Consider the following 20,523-nt stretch of genomic DNA (forward strand, 5'->3'; position numbering starts at 1 on the left):
ATTATTGTCATGATGATGACCCCCCTCCAGGCTCCTCCGCCAGTGAGCTGGTGCTGCAGTGCACCCCCGAGGGCATCCGCCTGCAGTGCTACATGAAGTACTACACCGAGGAGATGAAGACCAGCTGGTGCCACCGGTACGTGCAGCACCGCAATCCTCAGCAGTGTGTGTGTGTGTGTGTGTGTGTGTGTGTGTGTGTGTGTGTGTGTGTGTGTGTGTGTGTGTGTGTGTGTGTGTGTGTGTGTGTGTGTGTGTGTGTGCGTGCGTGTGTGTGTGTGTGTGTGTGTGTTTGTATGTGTGTGTGTGTGTGTGTGTATGCGTGTGTGTGTGTGTGCGAGCGAGTGTGTGTGTGTCTGTGTGTGTGTGTGTTTTCTTGAAGCTTGGTATTGATGTAATGTTGTCCTGCTTTAGTGGAAGCTTGGTATTGATGTAATGTTGTCCTGCTTTAGTTAGGAGAAGCTTCCCTTCACACAGGGGTGCAGGGTTCACTAACACACACACACACACACACGCACACACACACACACACACATACACACACACGCACACACACACAGATATATTGAAGATGTTATTAGTGTGCCTCACATCACCTCCATTGTTTTAGAATGTAATATTGCTCTTGATCTTGGTGACATGGTAGTGTGATAGAGTTATCTTCGCACTGGATTTACTGTAAGCTCAAAAAATGCTTTATTTAAAGAGACACTGTGTGAGATTTTTAGTTGTTTATTTCCAGAATTCATGCTGCCCATTCACTAATACTTACCACCAACATAAAATTCTAAGTATTCATTATGACTGGAAAAATTGCACTTTTCATACATGAAAAGGTCCGCCATTTTGAATTTCCAAAAATAGCCATTTTTAGCTGCAAAAATGACTCTACTTGGACCATACTAGGAAATATTTGTTTATTACTCAGTAAACTTTCATGTAAATATCAAATTTGGCAATAGGCAGCCCAGTTTCGATGAGCAGCATAGTTGCAGTACCTTTTTTGACCCTTTCCGGCACAGTGTAACTTTAACGCTTCAATCCAAACTTTGACGTTTGTAAAATAAAGGGTTTTTTTTAGTACAGACCACTCTCTCACTCTACTACCATTGCCTGGCACCTGAATTATTATTATTATTATGTGGATGTGCGCACCCTAACTTCCTAACACCTTGGTGACATGATATTGATAGTTTCATCAAGTTGCTTGCCTGTGTCTAGGAAGACACCCTCTACAGGTCAACAGAGATGAAGATAAAGATCTATTCAGTCACATGTTGGAAGGAAAATGTGTGTTTACTCAGACAAGCTTGGTAATATCAATGGACTACGTAAGTGTGGCTTAGCTGTGTCTAGGAAGACGCTTTTATTCAGGTCAACCAGTGGCGGATCTAGCCATTTTGGGGCCCTAGGCGAAATATGAATATGGGGCCCTAAAAAGTAATTCTTTAAACACGCCACCAATTGGCATGGAAGGGATCGAGGGTGCTATTTTAGTGTTCTGTCTCGTATATATCTTTGATTACTTTACATAAAGTGACAAATTAAGATCGGGCCTACTTTTTGTGTTTATCTTGACTGTGACTGCTGGAAGGCAGATTTGGTCGGGCCCTGGGCAATTGCTTAGGTTTGCCTAATGTAAACTCCGCCTCCGAGGTCAACACAGATAAAGATCATACAGTCACGCTCAGTTCACATACGATACTTGTGTTCTGTCACCTGTTCCCATGCATGCGAACAGGGAGAGCAAGATTGCGTTATCGGAGCTACTTCACCCAATTGCGCAGAGCCTATATTATAACCTTACTGCAGCCAAAATTGCAATGACCAAGTCTTAATCTGTTACGTCAGTGGAACGCTGTGATAGTCATTGCAAAGATAACTACCTTAGTACTACACTACTGTGACATAAGACAGGACCTGGCCCTGCCATGGCCATCCGGTAGGGCACTTGCCTGCCATGCGACTGACCCTGGGTCCTTTGCCAACCCCTTTGTCTCTCTCCCCATTCGCTTCCTGTCTACCTCGCATACTGTGTTGTCCATAATAAAGTCTAAAAAGACCAAAAAAATAAATAATTTGACAGAACACAGGACCTTTAGGTGTCCCCCCTTAGGTCTAAGACTTGCTTGGCTTTTCACAGGTCAACATAGGTTCACATCTATTCACACAGTCTCACTCTCACACATATTACATAATAGTACATAATTGTCATAATTGTCATGTGCAGTCATGGGTAAGCGGTGAGAGTGTCAGACTTGTATCCCAAAGGTTGCCGGTTCGACTCCCGACCCGCCAGGTTGGTGGGGGGAGTAATTAACCAGTGCTCTCCCCCATCCTCCTCCATGACTGAGGTACCCTGAGCATGGTACCGTCTCGCCGCACTGCGCCATTGGGGGCTGCCCCCTTGCACGGGTGAGGCATAAATGCAATTTCGTTGTGTGCCGTATGCAGGCTTTCACTTCACCTGTTCCCTTTGCATGTGTGCAGGGAGAACAAGGTTGCGTCCTCTGAGAAGATGAGGATCGGCGGCACGGCCGAGATGGCCTGGATGCAGATCTGTGAGCCCAACGAAAAGGAGAAGGGCCAGTACAGCATCGAGATCAACGACGGTACCACCGCCCACACTCGCAGCTTCGACCTGTCCGGACAAGGCAAGCTCACACACCACCTCACTAAAAACATGCTTATCAGGGCTCTGAATTTACACCAGCCAACTGGCCAAATGCTGGTGACATTTCAGTTTAGTTGGAAGAAAACACCAACTTACTAGCCACTTTGACCCATTAATGAGTGTGATTAAAATCTACAAGCCATTTTGGCCAGTGATGAAAAAAGTTAATTTAGAGCCATGATGCCGACACTCAGGGGTGTCAAACATAAGGACCAGGGGAAGGATGAGGCAGGGCCGGCCCGAGGCTTAAGCGAACTATGCAATGGCTTAGGGCCCCCACGTCACCAGGGGCCCCCGCAAGTAGCAAACTTCCAGGAATAAATGAACTCCCCACAACTTTCCTTAGTCATGTAGTTCTTTATCATGTACCACTTAATACCACAATGGAAACAGGAGTGATTATATGTCAGGGACACCTCAATGATGGTGGGTACAACGTAATTTTTCACATACCACTTTTAATTATATACACCCTACAGTAACTGCAGACTATAACGAAGACAAACAGTTCTGAAGCAAAACTAAGATATTCCTTTGTGATAAATGGCTTTCTGTTTGAGATATTTTGCTCCAAGAAGTGCAATGCATGATGGGTACATGATCTACAGGCAGCCTACCTATGTCCTGAGCTTCTACCCCTCACTTGTGCAAGTAAATGAAGCTTATGAAGTACTGATGCTGAGTAGGTGGTAGTATGGGGGGGCCCTGGATTAAATTTTGCTTAGGGTCCCGTAAAGGCTTGGGCCGGCCCTGGGATGCGGCCCTGCAGATGGTTTAATCTGGCCCCAGACTTGTAGAGAAAAAATAAATAAGGCTGTCAAAAAAGTAACTCTATACCTCATTCCAAAATTCCTGCAGGTGTCTTGAGATTCCAGGCTTTCAATACTTCAGAACGAATTTTCCTTTTTTTGCTCAGCATTTTCAGTCAATCCTCCCGCTGACATCTTCCTGGAGATGATTGACTTAGCAATGGAGCGACATATACGCTACATTCAGGCTCATGGGATTTGAGGGTTTTTATTTTAATTAAAATGTGAATATGTTAGAGCTGAATGAGCACATTATAATGCACAATGAGGGTCCTAGCTTTTAAATGCAACTTATTTCATGTTTTTATGTGCTTCGGAGGCTGAGATGTTTAGTTTCCCCCCCCCCCAAAAAGGACTAAGGAATTCAGCAGGCGTTTTTTGCAGGTGCCTTAGGCAGAAATGGGTTAAAGAGAGTCTGACTGTTTCCCTTTTCTCCAATACAGCATTTGCAGATGCATACGCAGAATTCCAGAGGCTGAAGTAAGTCACTCATCATTAATAATATTGATTTAGTTCAGCAGTATTAAGATTAACATTTTCTTTTATAAATTATTCCTTTCTCTGTAATGATCATTCATGTTATATTTCTCTCTCTCTTTAACTTTTAATTACATAGGGCTGCTGCCTTCGCTGAGAAAAGTAAGTCCTCATATAAAACGCGAACGTATAACCTTTTTGGAATAATATCAAAGAAGATTATGATATTATCTTCTTTGAATAATATCAGAGTTACACCTTCTATAACAATGTTATCCATATTTTTTCCCACAGATCGTGGTAGAGTGGTTGGTGGCCTCCCAGATGTAGTCACCATCATGGAGAAGAAGGTAGGCCGCTTAAGTGATAGCCTGGCTGTTGCAACTTCAACACTCTGCAAACCTTGGTCTGGCCCAGCCATCTTGTAAACCCATTTCAATGAGGGAGAACTTAATCTACATCTTTCAATTATCTTTCTATGCCACTGAAGCTACAATCAATCATTCCACTCCTTCCTTTCACTTTCAGATACCAACAGTGTCAGTGGTAGACTCAGTGTGTAATCACTTTTGACATACAGTACCCCGTCGAGCCATTGGAAATGTTCAAATTGAATTAGTAGCCTATCCTGGGAAAATGTTTAATTATCAAGAGATTGTGAAAATGTAAGCAGCGTCACCGGAAGTGCGGGTGACCCCAGGCTGCTCTAGTGACGCTCTTCTGGTCTCATCTTGACATCGTTGCCCTTGAGCTTTGCATGTGACAATGGTGGGGAATGACGGTGCGTCTTTGCACTAGTCATCGAAACTGAAGCAATGCATATTTTTTTAGCATGGATCAGAAGATCCTGGCTGTAGACAGCCAAGCATTCTATTTGCTCTTCTTTAACGTGTCAGGTGAATTAGGCCATCCATCTACCTAATGATTTGCTCAGCTCAGCTGGCTCATCCTGCTGTAAATTAAAGACTGGATCAACGACGTGGCATCGTTTTCACTTTCGGGAGCCAAGAAATACCCTCTGGCTGTTATTCTGTAGGAATGTCTGTGAATGTGTTATGACTCCGAAAGAGAAAAGGGTAAACAGAGGCACTCATAGATTATAAAAAGTATTACGTCTTTTTTTATTAATATAATATGGCAAGAGCTGGTTAACAACACATGGACCTTCTTCAGCATTTATCGGCCTTCTTCAGCACATATTATAATATAATTCGTAGGCCTACAGCTCCACACAGCGTGACTCAGCCGCCACTTTTTGCTTTTCGAATAGGCAAGACACACGGCTCAATCGTAAAGCAAAAAGTGGCGGCCAAGTCGCGCTGTGTCGAGCTGTAGGCCTACCAGAAAACCGGTAGTGGAGAAGAGGAATAAGACTGTAAATCACAGCCTTCATGGTGACTCGATTCGATATCGATCTCTTTGGTCAATGATTTGATTATTTTTGATACTTATGACTGCTCCACTATTCGACTCAGTTTGATTCTATTCAAATCAATGGTTTCTAAAAAAAAAAAAAATACCTTAAAAGCAATGGTTATGTTTGAAATGTTAAATTAATTAACAAAAGCTGGAATATCTGCATCCATTTTATTTGAGGAATATCGTTATTACAGTCAGTGTTGTTATTAATGTTATTAATGACTAAAAGGCCTCACAAAATGAGTGCAATAATAGCAAAAAATGATCTTCTCTTGTGGACGAATCGATTAATTGAATCGCCGGCTGTAGGATCAATGCATCGATACAAATCAATTCTTATTCACACCCCTAGTTTTGATTCTCCCCCTCTCTCTCCTCCTCACCAGTCTCTGAGCCTGACCTGCACAGTCTGGGGAGACCCCACCCCCGAGGTCACCTGGTTCAAGAACGAGACGGAGGTCGCGTCCACCGAACACTGCAAGGTGACCTTCGACAGCGGCAAGTACGCCAGCCTGAACATCAACCAAGTGACCGCCGACGACTCCGGCAAGTACAGCATCAACGTGCGGAACAAGTACGGCGGCGAGTTCGTGGAGATCACCGTGAGCGTCTACAAGCAGGGCGAGGACCCGCCCGAGGCCAAGCTGGGCCACGCCCCCGCGTCCAAGCCGGCCACGCCTGCCCCGCCGCCATCCAAGCCAGCCACGCCTGCCCCGCCGCCCAAGACCCCCACCCCCACCCCCACGCGCATGAAGTCTCCCTCCCCGGCCCCTCCTTCCCCCCCTTCCCCATCCCCATCCCCTCCCTCCGTCAAGTCCCAATCCCCTGCCCCTCCCTCCGTCAAGTCACCTTCCCCTGCTCCATCCCTCAAGTCCCCCTCCCCAGCACCCCCAAAATCGCCCACCCCACCCAGGAGCGCCAAGTCCCCAACACCCACCAGGTCCCTGAGGTCCCCTACTCCTCCCAGGAAGTAAACATTAATAATACACAACATGTGGCTTTTAGTGGGAGGTTTTGTTGTGGAAGCTCCGTGTGGATAAACAGAGGTGTCGGTTGATTTATTGACCTAGTGGCTCTCGTTTGTAGTAGTGTGGGGTGAGAGAAGAGAAGAAAAAAAATAATAATGAAGGTTGATGTCTTTCATCATAGTTACTTACGCCACTATCTACATACGCTAACTACTTTGCTAAGATGGCAGTAGAGTGATGTAAGAGAAATGGTGTGGTGATGGCGGTGGCTGAGGAGAGAAAGTGAAAAGAGAGTGAGAAAGAGGAAGACAGCCAGACATAACATACAACACCTGCTTGGGTCGCTATCTACTAGCCCCCGTCCTAGCCACCAGCACTTTTGTGGAAAACCGGCCGCTGTTAGATTTGAAGTTTGCTTTTTTTTTCGTTCTCTTATGTTGTTACTGTGCAATAAAGAAATGGATGGGAAAGAATCACTACTTGGGTTTTCCTTCAGAGAAAACAGATATGAGCACAATTTGTGTGTGTGTGTGTGTGTGTTGTGTTACAGTCACCTGTTGACATCTGTACTTTTGTGTCTTTGTGCAATGTTAAGTGTAACACGCAAGGCTTTTTGTTTGCAATAAACATCAGTAATCACCTTCTCTCTTGTGGCTTTTTTTTTAAAGATATATATATTTTTTTCCTTTATTGCTGATAGGACAGTGAATAGTGACAGGAAGTGAATGTGTAGAGAGATGGGGTAGGGTTGGGAAATGACCCCGTCCGGACTCTAACCGGGGTCCCCATGGGCATGCAAGCCCAAATGTGGGGGGCTTAGCGTGCTGCGCCACAGCGCCCCCCGGCTTAATTTGTTTTCTTGATTTCTCAGGAGTGTGCACACAGGGCTACCTCTTTTCACAGGCACAGTGAAACTTGGTGGAGTAGTAGAGTAACTTTATTCATCCCTGAGGGAAAGTTTCCAGGAGTAAAGACAAACAGCTTATGAACGTTTCTCAAATCCAACATATCAGTGACTTTGACACTCAGTGACACACATCTACATACATAGGCCTACAAAGGTGCCGGAAAGGGGGATGCAGTGGTGCATTTGCATCCCCACTTTTGTGCTCCGTCTTTCTCAACTTTTACTGCAGACAAATGAGTGGAGTGCAGCAGCAGTAACATTCTCAAGAAATGCACCACCACTTTAAAACTCATTCCGATGCCCTGGTAGGCCTACTGTAACATATATTCACACACAATACATTAAGTGTCATATAGGTGCTGGCAAGGAAGCAGTCCAAGTAGAAAAGTCTCTTGATTTGAAAAAGCGTTAATTGGTTTCCCAGGGCGACCTCTCCACATTTCTGCTCTAGGGCTCTTGGCTTTTTGCGGCATACATGCAGGTATTCAACTCGTGCCGTGACATATTCCAAACCAAGGTGAGGCTTCTCTGTTCCTGAAGTTTGAAAAGGAGTGGTGTGTGGCTGTAGTGAGGTGCTTTTCAAAAGGAGGTGGGGTTTCAGGTTTCAAACAGGTAGCATTTAGACCAATAATGGAAGATGGTGTTTTTTCTTTTTCTTTTTCTTTTTTTTTGTCTGGCTGTGGGTGCGTGCACAGTCAGCAATGTGCCTCAGTGGTGCTAAACATCTGCCCAAAGACTAGTGAAGGATATACGGTCTGTTCATGTTCGAAGCAGACTTCTCCTGTGTTTAACAGATGTTTTTATTATACTGCACTATGCTACTGGAAACCTAGATTCCAAGACTAGACATCATTAGGTGAGTTTCTTGAACTTTTCTTTTCCGGGTTATTTTTTCCATATTGTTTAGTGTTTGTCATGGTGCATTAGTGTTTATGAAATGCAATTGTATATACATAATCACAAGGTCTGCATTAAAAAAACAAAGCAGGACTGTTAAAAGACTGATAAAAAGTTGGTGAAAGTATATCAGGTCACACACATTTTCTCACTTAAGGTTTTTTTTTTACTTTTTCATGGGCCCTCTGTTTTTTTTTTGGGGCCTTGTGTCGTACTTCTCAGGGAGGACAAAAACAAGTCTGTTCCATCGGACTCACAGAGAGAGAGACACACACACACTCGCAAAATGGATTCAGACTTTTCCGCCATGTCCTCCATGAGTGAGCACCAGCAGCAGCTCAATCTGGAGGATTCCATCCCGGGCCTCTACAAGGAGACAAACCGCCTGGCCCTCTACGCGCTCCTCCAAGGGGGTCGCAAGGCCTACCAGGAGTTCCTCAAGGCCGAGGCGCTCACCGACTTCCTCTCGGAGGAGGAGGTCGACTACATTCTGGAGCACAAGAAGTGGCCCTCGGAGAAAGACGACGACGAGGATGAGTACGAGGGAATGGAGAATGCCCCTTCCACGTACTGTCCCATGGAGTCCGACGTGGAGGTGCCGGACCTGGATCTGGGCTGGCCCGAGGCCAGGCTGGATCACCTGGACACCAACGTGCACATGTTTTTCCACCCGCCCAGGCAAAACATGCCCAACATCAAGACACTGGTGCGGCGGTACATCAGGGAGGCTAAAATGGTGAGTGACTCACTCCAGCATCAATTGCAGTTTTGTTTTGTTTTGGGGTTTTTTAAACACTTTGCTAAGGGGTCCATGTTGTGCCCATCCCAGATGCTGAACAAAAGAAGTCAAAGTTTCTATTTTTGAAAAAGAAATTTGACAAAGACCCAAAGGCCCAAATGTGATCGTCCTGACAAATGGAGGGGGAAAATAATAATAACACTACCAAAATAGTAAGGGAATAGAATAGAAAGGGAGTGGGTTTTTTTTTCAACAATGGCTGTAGTGATGTTTCAACAAGGATTTGGCTTTTGGTAACAAAAATTACTGGTGTGTTTTTCTGCTCCAGCCAATGAAATGCGTTTGTACCGTACCTGCCATATAAAAAAAAATTGTATGAGAGTTGAGTTCCCTCACAAGTGCGAGCACATTCCAGTTAATTCCTCCATTTCGCAGCAGGCACAGGTTGACCTTTAAACAGGATCTGCTCGTCAAATCACTGCCTTAAGTTCAGCTTGTTTCAACACGTAGGCTACTCAACTGTCATTGTAAGATAAGTAGCTATGTGTTTTTTGAGGAGAAGAAGGTGATATAAGATGGCTGCCAAAATGATATGGCGGCCGATTATTTCATTATGCAAATTTAGTGTACAAGTTGTTTTTTGTTGAGACAATTTGATCTTTTTTTCACCTGTCAGTTGGGGAGCAATGCTAGATGGAAAATTCTTCATCAGCCAAAAAAGCTTTCTATGTGTATATTTTTAAAAGATTTTTTTTTTTGGTCTTTTACGACTTTATTGATGATAGGACAGTTTTAGAGGTGGACAGGAAGCGAATGGGGAGAGAGGTGGGGAGGGGTCGGCAAAGAGGCCGGGCCAGGAATCAAACCTGTGTCAGCCGCATGGCAGACGAGTACCCTACCGGTTGGCCACGGCAGGGCCTCTCTATGTATATTTGAATGGCCACAGAAACAAGAAGAGAGGGACCAAAACGTTCCTTTGCGCCGCTTACTTAAATGTCTTAATTTCATCTAGACAAGTCTTGGATAGGTTAAAAACAAGGCCATTGTCTTCTTGAGTACACAGTGATGATTGATGTCATACTTATGTCATATTTCATGTGAACCTGCATAACATTAAAATTATATCAGGGGCCGCAAGAAACGGTCTCAGCCCTGGAGACATAGGTTCCCCATCCCTGCAAACAAAGCTCTCTGCAACTATGCATAGGCTTTATTTTTAACCCATCCAAGACTCATCTACAGTAGACTGAATGAAGACATTTTAAATTAGTAGTGTCTTGGTCAGAGAATGTTTTTTCTCTTTTTTTCCCCCTCACATAAATCCTTTTAATCCAGGGATGTCAAACTCATTTCAGTTCAGGGGCCACATAGGTACAGTCAATTTGATATGAAGTGGGCTGAAACTTAACGGCAATGTCATGCAAAATATTGCAAATAGTTGCATCATATGGGAATCACATTGCTAGTCAATCATCTTGAGGTAAACGTCAGCAGCGGGTTCATCTTGAGCAGTGCCTGTAAATGGTGAGCAGAAAATGCAAATTCGTTCTCAGGTAGTGAAAGCTTGAAATTTCAAACATCTGCAGCACCATTGATTTACTTCTTTTTCGACATTCTTAGTTTCTTCTCACAGTCGCAGTCGGTCCCCAGGGAAGAGAAAAGGACCTAAGAGGCCTGTTTCTGGAGTAAGGTGCTAGTTCCACATAGCCAGATATTTTTGAATGTGGATATGTTTTTCTCCTGTTTAGGTGTAAACACAACACGTGGGTTAAAATAAAAACTCCATTGTAACAGGTGCGTTTTAAACCCTATTTGGGTCAGATTTTTGGATTTTACGTGGAAACGGAAGGCCAAAACCAATGCGTTTTCGAAAATATCCGGCTACGTGAAAACAGCACCTAAGAGACATGATCTTCAAACTATATTGTTAGAGCCTTTTGCACCTTTATTTGACAGGACAGTGATGATAGTGAGTGAGTGGGGGAGAGAGATATGGGCAGGGGTAGGGTTGTAAAATGACCCAAGGCCAGATAAAACCTTGTTCCCCATTTCGAATCTGCCAGCGTACGTAGTATGGGTGTCTTAGTGCACAGTGTGCCACAGAGCATCTGGTTTATCAGCATAAACTTAAACGAACCATGAAAGTACTAATACAATTAGTATTGGTACTGGGACAAATAAAGGCTACTACTACTACTACTACTACTACTACTACTACTACTAATGCATTTCTGCAAGTGTCTGTATGCATACTGTATCTACTGTATGTCACCTGCTATTCGTAACTATTCATGATGAGACAAAAAAAAACATCTCTAAAGGAGAAACATGTGTTTCCATCCATCCACACATTTTTTCGCCTTATAGGTTATTGCCATTGCAATGGACATATTCACGGACGTGGACATATTTCGGGACCTGGTGGAGGTGTCCACGAGGGGGGTGGTGGTGTACATCCTCCTGGACGACCAGCAGTTCGCCAGCTTCTTCCGCATGTCTGAGAAGGCCAACATTCCTCTACAAAAGCTATGGGTAAGAAGAGCGTCACTTCTTTTTTTTTGGTCTTTTTTACTTTATTTATGACAGGACAGTGAAGGTGGTGACAGGAAGCGAGTCGGGAGAGAGAGACGAGGAAGGGCCGGCAAAGGACCCGGCAAAGTATTCGGTGATGACGCGAGGGCAGGCGTGTCGCCAGAGGGTAATGTAAGGCTACTTAGAGTAGTTTAAGGGCCCAACTTTGGCAAGAATCAATTAGTACTTGAATACTTAAACTAAATACTAGTTATTGTTGATTAAGATGATTATCGGTACCTAAAATTGTCTTTCATAGTCTCCGGGCCCCTGAATTGACATTACCGTCAAATGCACCTGGACATATTGAACATTGAACCCTATCTCTAAACAATGATGTATTGTTAGTGGAGCTGAAGACATCGTCTCGTACGTATGGGTGAATGCCGCATGTAGGCCTATTGTCATTTCCAAATTCAAAATGCAACACGTGATTTTTTTTTTCTGGCAGACAACTTCCGAGTACACTCACAATTTGTCGACCTCAGAACAAGGTCAAGATGACATCATTCCGAATACTGACTGTAAAGCCATATAAGAGTTGCTCTAAACAATTTCACAGCATGCCATTGTATGAACTGATTTCATATAAACTCAATCTCATCAGAGCATGGTTTATTTTTTTAAATTATCATTATTTATCTCCTGTGTTTGGAGTAAAAGTAAAGACACCAGCACAATTCAGGTGACCTTTATCTGGCAACAGTGCTATTACAGGATTAAAGATGACATTTGCAACCACGCCTAGTTATTTCCCCCGGAGGGAACTGATTGGGTGAGGAAGGAATTGGTCCAGGGCTTCTTGTTTTGCGTAGCACAGCTAACGAGTTCGCCTGGTTTAAGTGCACACTATGACTGAAAGAAAACAAAACAATTGCTATGCTTGTCATTTGCTGAATAGGGATTAAAGCAGCATAATTCACAGAATCACAGTTTACGAGCCGTTGAGGATTTTTTTCTTTTTTTTCTTTTTCAATTTACCTTGCACTTCTCTTACAGAAAAAAGACACTAACCTGTTTACTTTTAAAACTATAACCTTTGAAATTAGGTCATTTTTATGGCAGTTTGAACAAAAGCTTTTCTCTGCTACTAAATGCCTTTCCCCCAGTCAGTCCCTCCCCATTCCTCAAAAGTCACGGGCTGCAGTAGGCACCTATAGGCGCTCCCACAGCTGAATGGGTTTGATTTGAATATTGCTGGAACAAGCAGTTGCATGTATGCTTACTGTAAAGCAAGTCTGCCTACATGAAATGAATAGGTGGCATTTACCATATCTGCCTATGACATTCTCTTCTCCCATGCTAGCTCTAGGTCTAGACTAGTGTTCCCAACGGGGGCTCTATAGCCCCCCAGGAGTCATTAGGGAGCCCTATGAGGGGGGCGTTGATGATGCTTATGATGAGGTCAAGGTGGCGTTGATGATGCTTATGATGAGGTCAAGGTAGCGTTGATGATGCTTATGATGAGGTCGAGGACGCGTTTGCTCAAAAAAGGTTGAGAACCACTTGTCTATTGTGCTATGATGAATGTGCATTTTGATTGATTTTGATATATTGATTTCTTTCCTCTTTTTGCCCCTGCCATACTTTCCCCTCTCTTTCCCATGAACAACTTCACACTGATTCAGCACATTCTTGCGTTTTCTGACCACAATAGCAGGTTTTACTCAAAATATGACTTTTAATTCAAGCCCAATGAGATGTAATGATGTCTACGGTCTTGTATCTTTGGGCATTGGGCATTTTTTTTCTTTTTTTTAATTATATTTTTTAGGGGCTTCTATGCCTTTATTTGACAGGACAGTTTAAGATGGTGACAGAAAACGAATGGGACATAGGGAGACATCAGAAAATGACCCTGGCCAGACTCAAGCATGCAAGCCCAAATGTGGGGAGACATTGGGCATTTTTCTGTTCTTGCCTTCGTAGTGTGAGTAATTTTTTTTTTTGGGGGGGGGGGGGGGGTATCCAATTATTAATTATACTTAGAGCTTGTTGTTGGATACTCTTTGGTGAAATCCACAAAAAATAGGCGTTACTCATCCTAGCAAGGCTAGAACACTTCACATTGAGAAACACTGACTGATAGTGGAGCAGCATCAATAGAGTCACACTGTTAAGAACCCCTATCTTCTGGCCCTACCGTAGCGCAAATGATAGGGGACTCGTTTGTTATGTGGCCGACCCCGGTTCGATTCCCGGCCCGGGTCCTTTGCTGTCCCTTCCCCATCTCTCTCTCCCCACTCACATCCTGTCATAACCTTCACTATTCTATCAAATAAAGGCCAAAAAGCCACACAAAAAAGAGTCCCTATCTTCTCCGGGACAGTTACCCTAATGACTACCAGGCCACGTGTCTGAACTTCAGCATGAATATAGCAGTCAGTTGTGACAGGTGGAGGAACCAGTTTTGGAAATACCGGTCGACCACCGCTTGACCCATGTTGCAGAGGAGTATCGGTTTCATGCACTGAGGTTGTACATGTTTACTAAAGCCACATTCCAGAGTGGTGGGAACTGGGATGTTTCTTACCTCCAACTACATTCAAAATGGTGACGCCAACACAATAGTGACAGCTATGTTTGGACCTGCCTGTTTGTAGTTTGTTGGACCTGGAGGCGGGAATGCTTTGAAGTTGGAAGTGGCTGACTCCCAGTGGGAAATATCACAGTTCCTAGCACTTGGGAATGACGCATTACTACCTTGCAGGCCCTGAATAGAGTCTGTTGGTTTAGTGAATAGCTAATAATGTGTCACATTACACTTAGCTGACACTTTTTCATCCAAAGCGATCTAGTTATTACAGGGTATTGGTTATAGTCCCTAGAGCATTGTGGGGTTAAGAGGCCAACTCTCTAACCCCGGGGTGTCAAACATAAGGCCCGGGGGCCAGACGCGACCCGCCAGATGCTTTTATCCGGCCCCAGACTAACCGCAGAAATACACCAGCGGCGATGCGATTCAAGCAACAGAGTGTAGCAGCAAGCGATACAAGCGATTGAGGAGACAAGAGTATGTCCGTACAGGCAGAAGGCAAAGCATTCAAGCATTCCCATTGGCTGTGGTCACTGACCTCTATGCAGTCATTGGCTGTCGCGGCTTGTCGCCGAACCGCGTCATAGAAAGTTGAAAAGATTTCAACTTCAAACTGTCGCGCTCGTCACGCAAATCGCTCTAGTCTCCAGAATCGCTTTTGTCTCTCGACTCAATACAAAGTCAATTACTTCCGTCGCTCGACTCGCTCAGATCGCTGCTGGTGTATTTCTGCGGTAAGAATGTCAAAAAAGTAAATCTATAACTCAAAATTCCTGCAGGTGTCTAAGATTTCAGGTTTTCTGTCTTCTGACAGTATGCGGCCCCATGGACTGAAAGTAGTTTGACACCTCTGCTCTGAACATTAGGCCACAGCAGCCCCATGGGGCTGGCCTGGAAAATTTAGTCTAAGGAAGGGCCAGGGTGGCCCGAAACGTCATGAAATAAAATGGTTTAAATGGGAGCTCATCTGTGTGCGGTTTCCTTCACTGCCTATGGGCTAGCCTGGAAAATCCCATGCTGCTTTGCACAATCTATCCATGGAATGGATTCTATCCCTCAGCGAGGGTACCAGATCTTGGGCTCCAATCAGAGATTGGGTATGGGTAGAAAGGCAGTGACTGCAGTTTGTTTGAATAGATACAACTGACACGATTGGCTATGGGGTATGTACTGTACATGCTGAATGACACTTCGTAACGCCCAATAAATGGTCATTGGCAATCGTAAACCACACCTTTCCAACGAAAAATTGCATAGGTAGCCTCCAGACTATCTCAGTTGTGAAATCGTCCGGTGTTAACCAGGCAAACGGTGACATAACAGTGAAGTTCAATTCTCACGTTATCTATTGCTCGTAAAGTTTGCAAATTATGATATTGATGTATTGATATGTACTGTGTTTTATGTTCAGGATTACTGTATCTACACATTATGTCATCTTTTGAAGTCATTACAATCTTATCCAGTTTTGGGACAAGATTTGTTTAATTTGTGAGACATTCACTGTTTTCATCACAGTTACGGTTACTGATTTAGGGTCCTTGTGGTTGTCTTCTTCTCCACAGAATGTCAGGATCCGCACTGTGAAGGGCCATGAGTATCGCTGTCAGTCTGGGGCCAGGTTTCACGGTGCGATGGAGCAGAGGTTCATGCTCGTGGACTGTCACACAGCGCTGTATGGATCATACAGGTACGTACTATGCAGCTTTAGCCTACCTAGAAGGGACTTTGGGGCCCTACCGTGGGGCTATGCGGCCGACCTGGGATCGATTCCCGGCCAGGGTCCTTTGCCAATCCTTCCCAGTCTCTCTCTCCTAACTCGCTTCCTGTCACCATCTGCACTGTACTGTCATGTCTAAAGTCAAAAAAGACAAAAATCTTTAGAAGGGACTTTGGATGCCGAGATTCCCCATTTGTGATTGTTGTGTTGTGACTGCGTGGCATTTTTGGACGGGCCTCAGATGTTGTTTGCATGCTCACTCTGTTCTGGTCATCCATTGATTGGGATCGTGTTTTTGTAGGCCTAATGGACAATTGAAGATCGACACAGGTGTTTGTGTTGAATGAGACGTGGAAGGACAGTAGAAGAAATACTAAGAGATTGTGATGAATTTGCACAAATGCAAATTGAAGAAAAAAAACAATTAAAACTCAAAATTGCATCAAGGTGTTCCATGACATGTTATGCAATGGCTTCTTTGAAACAGACACTCTCTTTGTCATATCAGAATGTTATACTGTTGTACTGTAGGAATTAGCTATTGTCTTTAAAAAAAGTAAGTGTGTGTGTGTGTGTGTGGGGGGGGTTGCCTTTATTTTGATAGGATAGTGAAGTAATGACAGGAAGCGAGTTGGGAGAGAGAGAATGGGAAGGGGCGGCAAGGGACCCGAGCCGGATTCGAACCCAGGTCGGTCACATAGTAGATGAGTGCCCTACCATTAAGCCATGGTAGGGCCAGGAATTAGCTCTTTTCATGTGACATCAGACAAGTTGCACCCAAAAGCTCAGCACAAACTGACGGTTTGAGACAGAAAACATTGTGTCTGCATATCATCGACGTACAGTACATGCCAATGGTACCGGATGCAAGTTAACCTGCTTTTTTTCAGTGTTTTAAAGGTGTCTGATGTCACCTGAAAAAGGGCCCATTGTTGTAACCAGAGGTAGTCATTACAGATTTTCAAAATAGAAGTCCTGCATCAAGTTTATTCCAGTAGGCAAATTCACTGCCCGAGCTGATGCGTGGGTGAACTAATTAGTGATCTCACCTGTACTGATGGCAAAGGAACACTTTCATGGCCAGACGTTAATGGGCTTGTTAATCCAGTTTGTCCGGCTCTGGTTGTTGTGACCTTTTTTAAGCACACCAGCTATGCAACACACTCAAACGTGGGAAAACATGAGAAAGACATTCACAGTTCCGTTTGAAATACTTGTGATGACTCAAATATGTGTACCATGCTAACACTGGTTGATGGTGGTGTTTGCATCAAATACCTGAATTGCTTCAATTCCTCCATTTCCTAAACTGATCACTGTCATATCCTGTATTCTGTTCTTGTCCTGTATTCTTCCATTCTCATACGGTATAGCCAAATTTAAATAGACCTCTTATTGATGTGCTTCATTTAAGGTCAACATTATTTTTCACCATATTAACACTGATTGATGTTCCTTCCTGCATCAAATATAGGCCCTACTGTAGCTGAACTGGTTGAATGGCTCCATTTTACAATTGCCATAATACCCTTTTGTGTTCTGTTCTTTCTCAGTTTCATAGCTTCATGTGGTCCATTTAAAATACTTGGAATAATCATAAAAAAGAAAAAGAACAAAATACTTCAAAATTGCTTTGATTCAAATAGGTTTACCATACTAACCAGTGTTGCCAGATTGAGCGGTTACCCGCCCGATTGGGCTGCTTTGGAGGGTCGTCTGCGGGTAAAAACGGGAAACATTATTCTGCAGTTTCATGCCCATAGAAATCAATGGAATTTGTTGAAATTGGGCGGAATTCAGAGCGGAGTTTTTGAGCACCTTTTGGGTGGGATTTGATTAGACACATCTGGCAACACTGATACTAACACCAATGGAATCTGTAATGCTTGAATGAATTTACTGATGGCCATCATATCTGTCTTCTCTTCTTGTCTCTTGTTCTCCTAGCTTCATGTGGTCCTATGAGAAGATCAACCTCAGCATGGTGCTCCTGATCACCGGAAAACTGGTCGCCTCCTACGACGAGGAGTTCCGAAGACTGTTTGCTCGCTCCATCATACCCACGCTACTCATCCAGCCAGCTACCACAACAACCACAACAACTGACTTCGGCAGCCCCAGGATCCAGCCGTCCAAGTTCGGCCTTCACTCCACGCAGCTCTTTGAGCGATCAAACAGCTTCGATACCGCCGCGCTGAAAACCATAAGAGGTGGCCGGGTGAACGTACTGAGTCACGGCGACAGGCCAGAGGACGCGATGCAGGCCAACGGAGCTGCCCTGCGGCGCGGGCTGAACTTCCAACGAACTCTCGCCGCCGACCTGGCGAAACAGAACAGCAACCTCAACGCTCTCCAAAACAGGCTGTACTCGTCCATGCACCAGAGGAACCGAGTGCTGACCGGGAAAGGCAACGAGGGCCTGGAGGGTGTCAACCCTTTCTCCTCTTTGGTGCAGCTCAACCACATTGGCCAGAACTGGCAACCAAACCAAGAGAACAACGCCCTTCTTCAAGGGCCTCAGTCTTTCCTCAGCGCCTCCGAAATGTCCCTCCAGAAATGGAGACTCGAGTCCTATCTGAAATACGACCACGTTCCCGCGGACTCCTCCGAGAGTTTGGACTGCCTGAGTGTGAAATCGGACAGCAAGTCCTCGTTGCTAAGTAACCCAGTGGCCAGACCTAATCTCACGTTCAAAGCTACAGAGACATCGGGAGCGATGAAAAGCCCATACCTTGGCAGGCGCGCCATCACCTCGGTGTACAGCTCCCTTCAGAAGGCCAAAGACAATTCCTTACTCAGAGATCTTCAAAAAACTGAAGAAAAACCAGTAGAAAATAAAAGAAGTGAAGAACCAACCATTCGTCCTGCCACGCAGCCACAAAGTCCTGAACCTAGACTCAGAGCTACATCCATATTCGACCAACCACCTGTAAAGGTACCAACTGATGTGCCGCTCCCAGAAACCAACCACCAACCCCCTGCATTGGACCGGCCATTTTCCCCTGGAGCGGAATCCTTTGTCAGTTGCCCAACTAGCCCCGCGGCCAGCCTTCTGTTCAGTCCCGAGAGTAGCATCGTCTCTGACAATGAACAGGGGACAGACGCGATGTCCTCAGCAAAACAAAAGCTCACGGAGACGCAAAGGTCCATTTCCCATTATGACATAAAGACCGTGGAGGAGAAGAAGGACCAGAGTTACGACTGGCAACAGCCCCCCTCGAGGACGGCGTCCGCCATGAACTTGGGCAACATCGAGGACAACACGTTGATGAAGGGCTCCAACCTCAAACGACTGCGTCCGTTCAGTGACAGCAACAAGACGCGCTTGTCTCTAATCGAGATCCCGGAGGAAGAGGGTTCAAGAAGAAACCTGGACGAACTCGGCTCGAGAACAAACTTGGAAAGAGCAGGTTCAAGGACGAACTTGGAAAGAGCGGGTTCGAGAACGAACTTGGAAAGAGCGGGTTCGAGAACGAACTTGGAAAGAGCGGGTTCGAGATCGAACTTGAGCGAACTTTCAGCCAGCAGACAAAACCTTACAAGGATCTCTCTGACGAACATCCAGCCGACGCCCATCGAACCAACAGTCCACATTTCTGGCCTGGGCATCGGGGGATACCTCAGCCCCACCGCGTCCTACTCCAGTGTGGGCCGAGCTCAACACCCATCCACTCCTACACTACACAGAGCTTTAGGCCCCATCCCATGGAGCAGTTCGAGGAGGCCGGAGGAGGAAAGGGTCGCGGCTGCTGTGGCTGCAGCTGCTGCTGCTACTGCTGCTGCTGCTGCTGCATCGCCAAGGACGCTATCAGCACTGGACGTGGCGGGTAACCATCATCGGGTGGACCACGGCTCGCTCACTTCAGTAGCCACCGTAGAGAGCGTGATGTCTAACCCGGACCAGGGGCGGTACGGCATACCGGAGGGCAAACGGAACAAGGTGTACAGCCGCTTCGAGCACTTCCTGGTCGAGAGGAAGACGCCCGATAAGGTGGAGGCGGAGCGCATGAATATGTACTCCTCCGCAGATAAGCGCCGGAATTTGTTAATGGGCGGCCCCACGTCCTACACGAGATACCAGACCCAAACGCAAAGTGACAATAATAGGTTTGGCAAATTCATACAGCGTGTGGGCAGTTTCATAAACAAAAACAAGTAGTGTTGTTGAAAGGTTTATACAGTGTATACTCTGGTTATTCTCTGTGCCTTTGTAAATATTGTTGTTAGGAAACAGGTGTACATGTAAATGACAGTTTGTAAAATGTATTCACATCGGTTCAAATGCAGGTAATGAGCCTTCCCTTACAATTCCCCTGTAACATGTGAGCAAATGTTATAATGCGTCATAGTGAATTCATTAGCAGGCAGGGCTCTAAATTAACTTTTTTCGCACCAGCCAAAATGGGTTGTAGATGTTAATCCTACTAGCCAAGCACACACTCACAAATGGGTCAAAGTGGCTAGTAAGTTTGTGTTTCTACCAGCCCAACTGAAATTACACCAGCATTTGACTGTGGCTGGTGTTAATTTAAAGCCTTGTTAGTGGGTGGACATGAAAAAACGTAATAATCAGGGTGTTTTGGTTGGGGTATCTTGATCTTAGGGGGATTTTCTGGGTATAATATTGTCACGTTAATCTGTGCACTTTTACCATGTAGATGTACATAATGTGTGTAATATACAAATGAGGCCGAATGTTGTTTGTCTGACATTTGAATATTTATTGTTCAAAACTTCAGATGGTGAGACTGAAATGTTGCTGCCTTCCCATCCCATCTCAGGACCAACGTTTTTTTTCAAAAAAAAAAA

The 20,523-nt window shown here is 44.9% G+C and overlaps 2 protein-coding genes across 4 annotated transcripts in view; both read left to right on the top strand.

The window, feature by feature from the left end:
• The window catches only part of myom2a (myomesin 2a), a 50,777-nt gene extending 43,789 nt beyond the window's left edge, over positions 1-6,988 (top strand). For both annotated transcript variants that reach the window (XM_063202306.1, XM_063202299.1), the window contains 6 exons: positions 31-136; positions 2,488-2,651; positions 3,924-3,960; positions 4,097-4,119; positions 4,252-4,307; positions 5,763-6,988. In XM_063202306.1, the coding sequence (XP_063058376.1) occupies positions 31-136; positions 2,488-2,651; positions 3,924-3,960; positions 4,097-4,119; positions 4,252-4,307; positions 5,763-6,350 (974 nt within the window). In that variant the 3' untranslated portion in view covers positions 6,351-6,988. The remainder of the gene's footprint in view (positions 1-30; positions 137-2,487; positions 2,652-3,923; positions 3,961-4,096; positions 4,120-4,251; positions 4,308-5,762) is intronic.
• Positions 6,989-7,963: 975 nt separating this feature from the next.
• On the top strand, positions 7,964-20,516 carry LOC134468697 (protein FAM83B-like). Of its 2 annotated transcripts, XM_063222608.1 has the most exons (5): positions 7,964-8,107; positions 8,371-8,884; positions 11,255-11,419; positions 15,560-15,684; positions 17,662-20,516. In XM_063222608.1, exons 2-5 carry the CDS (start codon positions 8,435-8,437, stop codon positions 19,871-19,873), a joined length of 2,952 nt encoding a protein of 983 aa, XP_063078678.1. In that variant the 5' UTR covers positions 7,964-8,107; positions 8,371-8,434; the 3' UTR covers positions 19,874-20,516. The 2 variants fall into 2 exon arrangements, with proteins under 2 accessions (XP_063078678.1, XP_063078743.1); XM_063222673.1 differs by lacking the exons at positions 7,964-8,107; positions 8,371-8,884 and adding an exon at positions 9,226-9,414.
• The last annotated feature ends 7 nt before the right edge of the window (positions 20,517-20,523 follow it).

Source organism: Engraulis encrasicolus, chromosome 1 (genome assembly GCF_034702125.1).
Source record: "Engraulis encrasicolus isolate BLACKSEA-1 chromosome 1, IST_EnEncr_1.0, whole genome shotgun sequence".
NCBI lineage: Eukaryota > Metazoa > Chordata > Actinopteri > Clupeiformes > Engraulidae > Engraulis > Engraulis encrasicolus.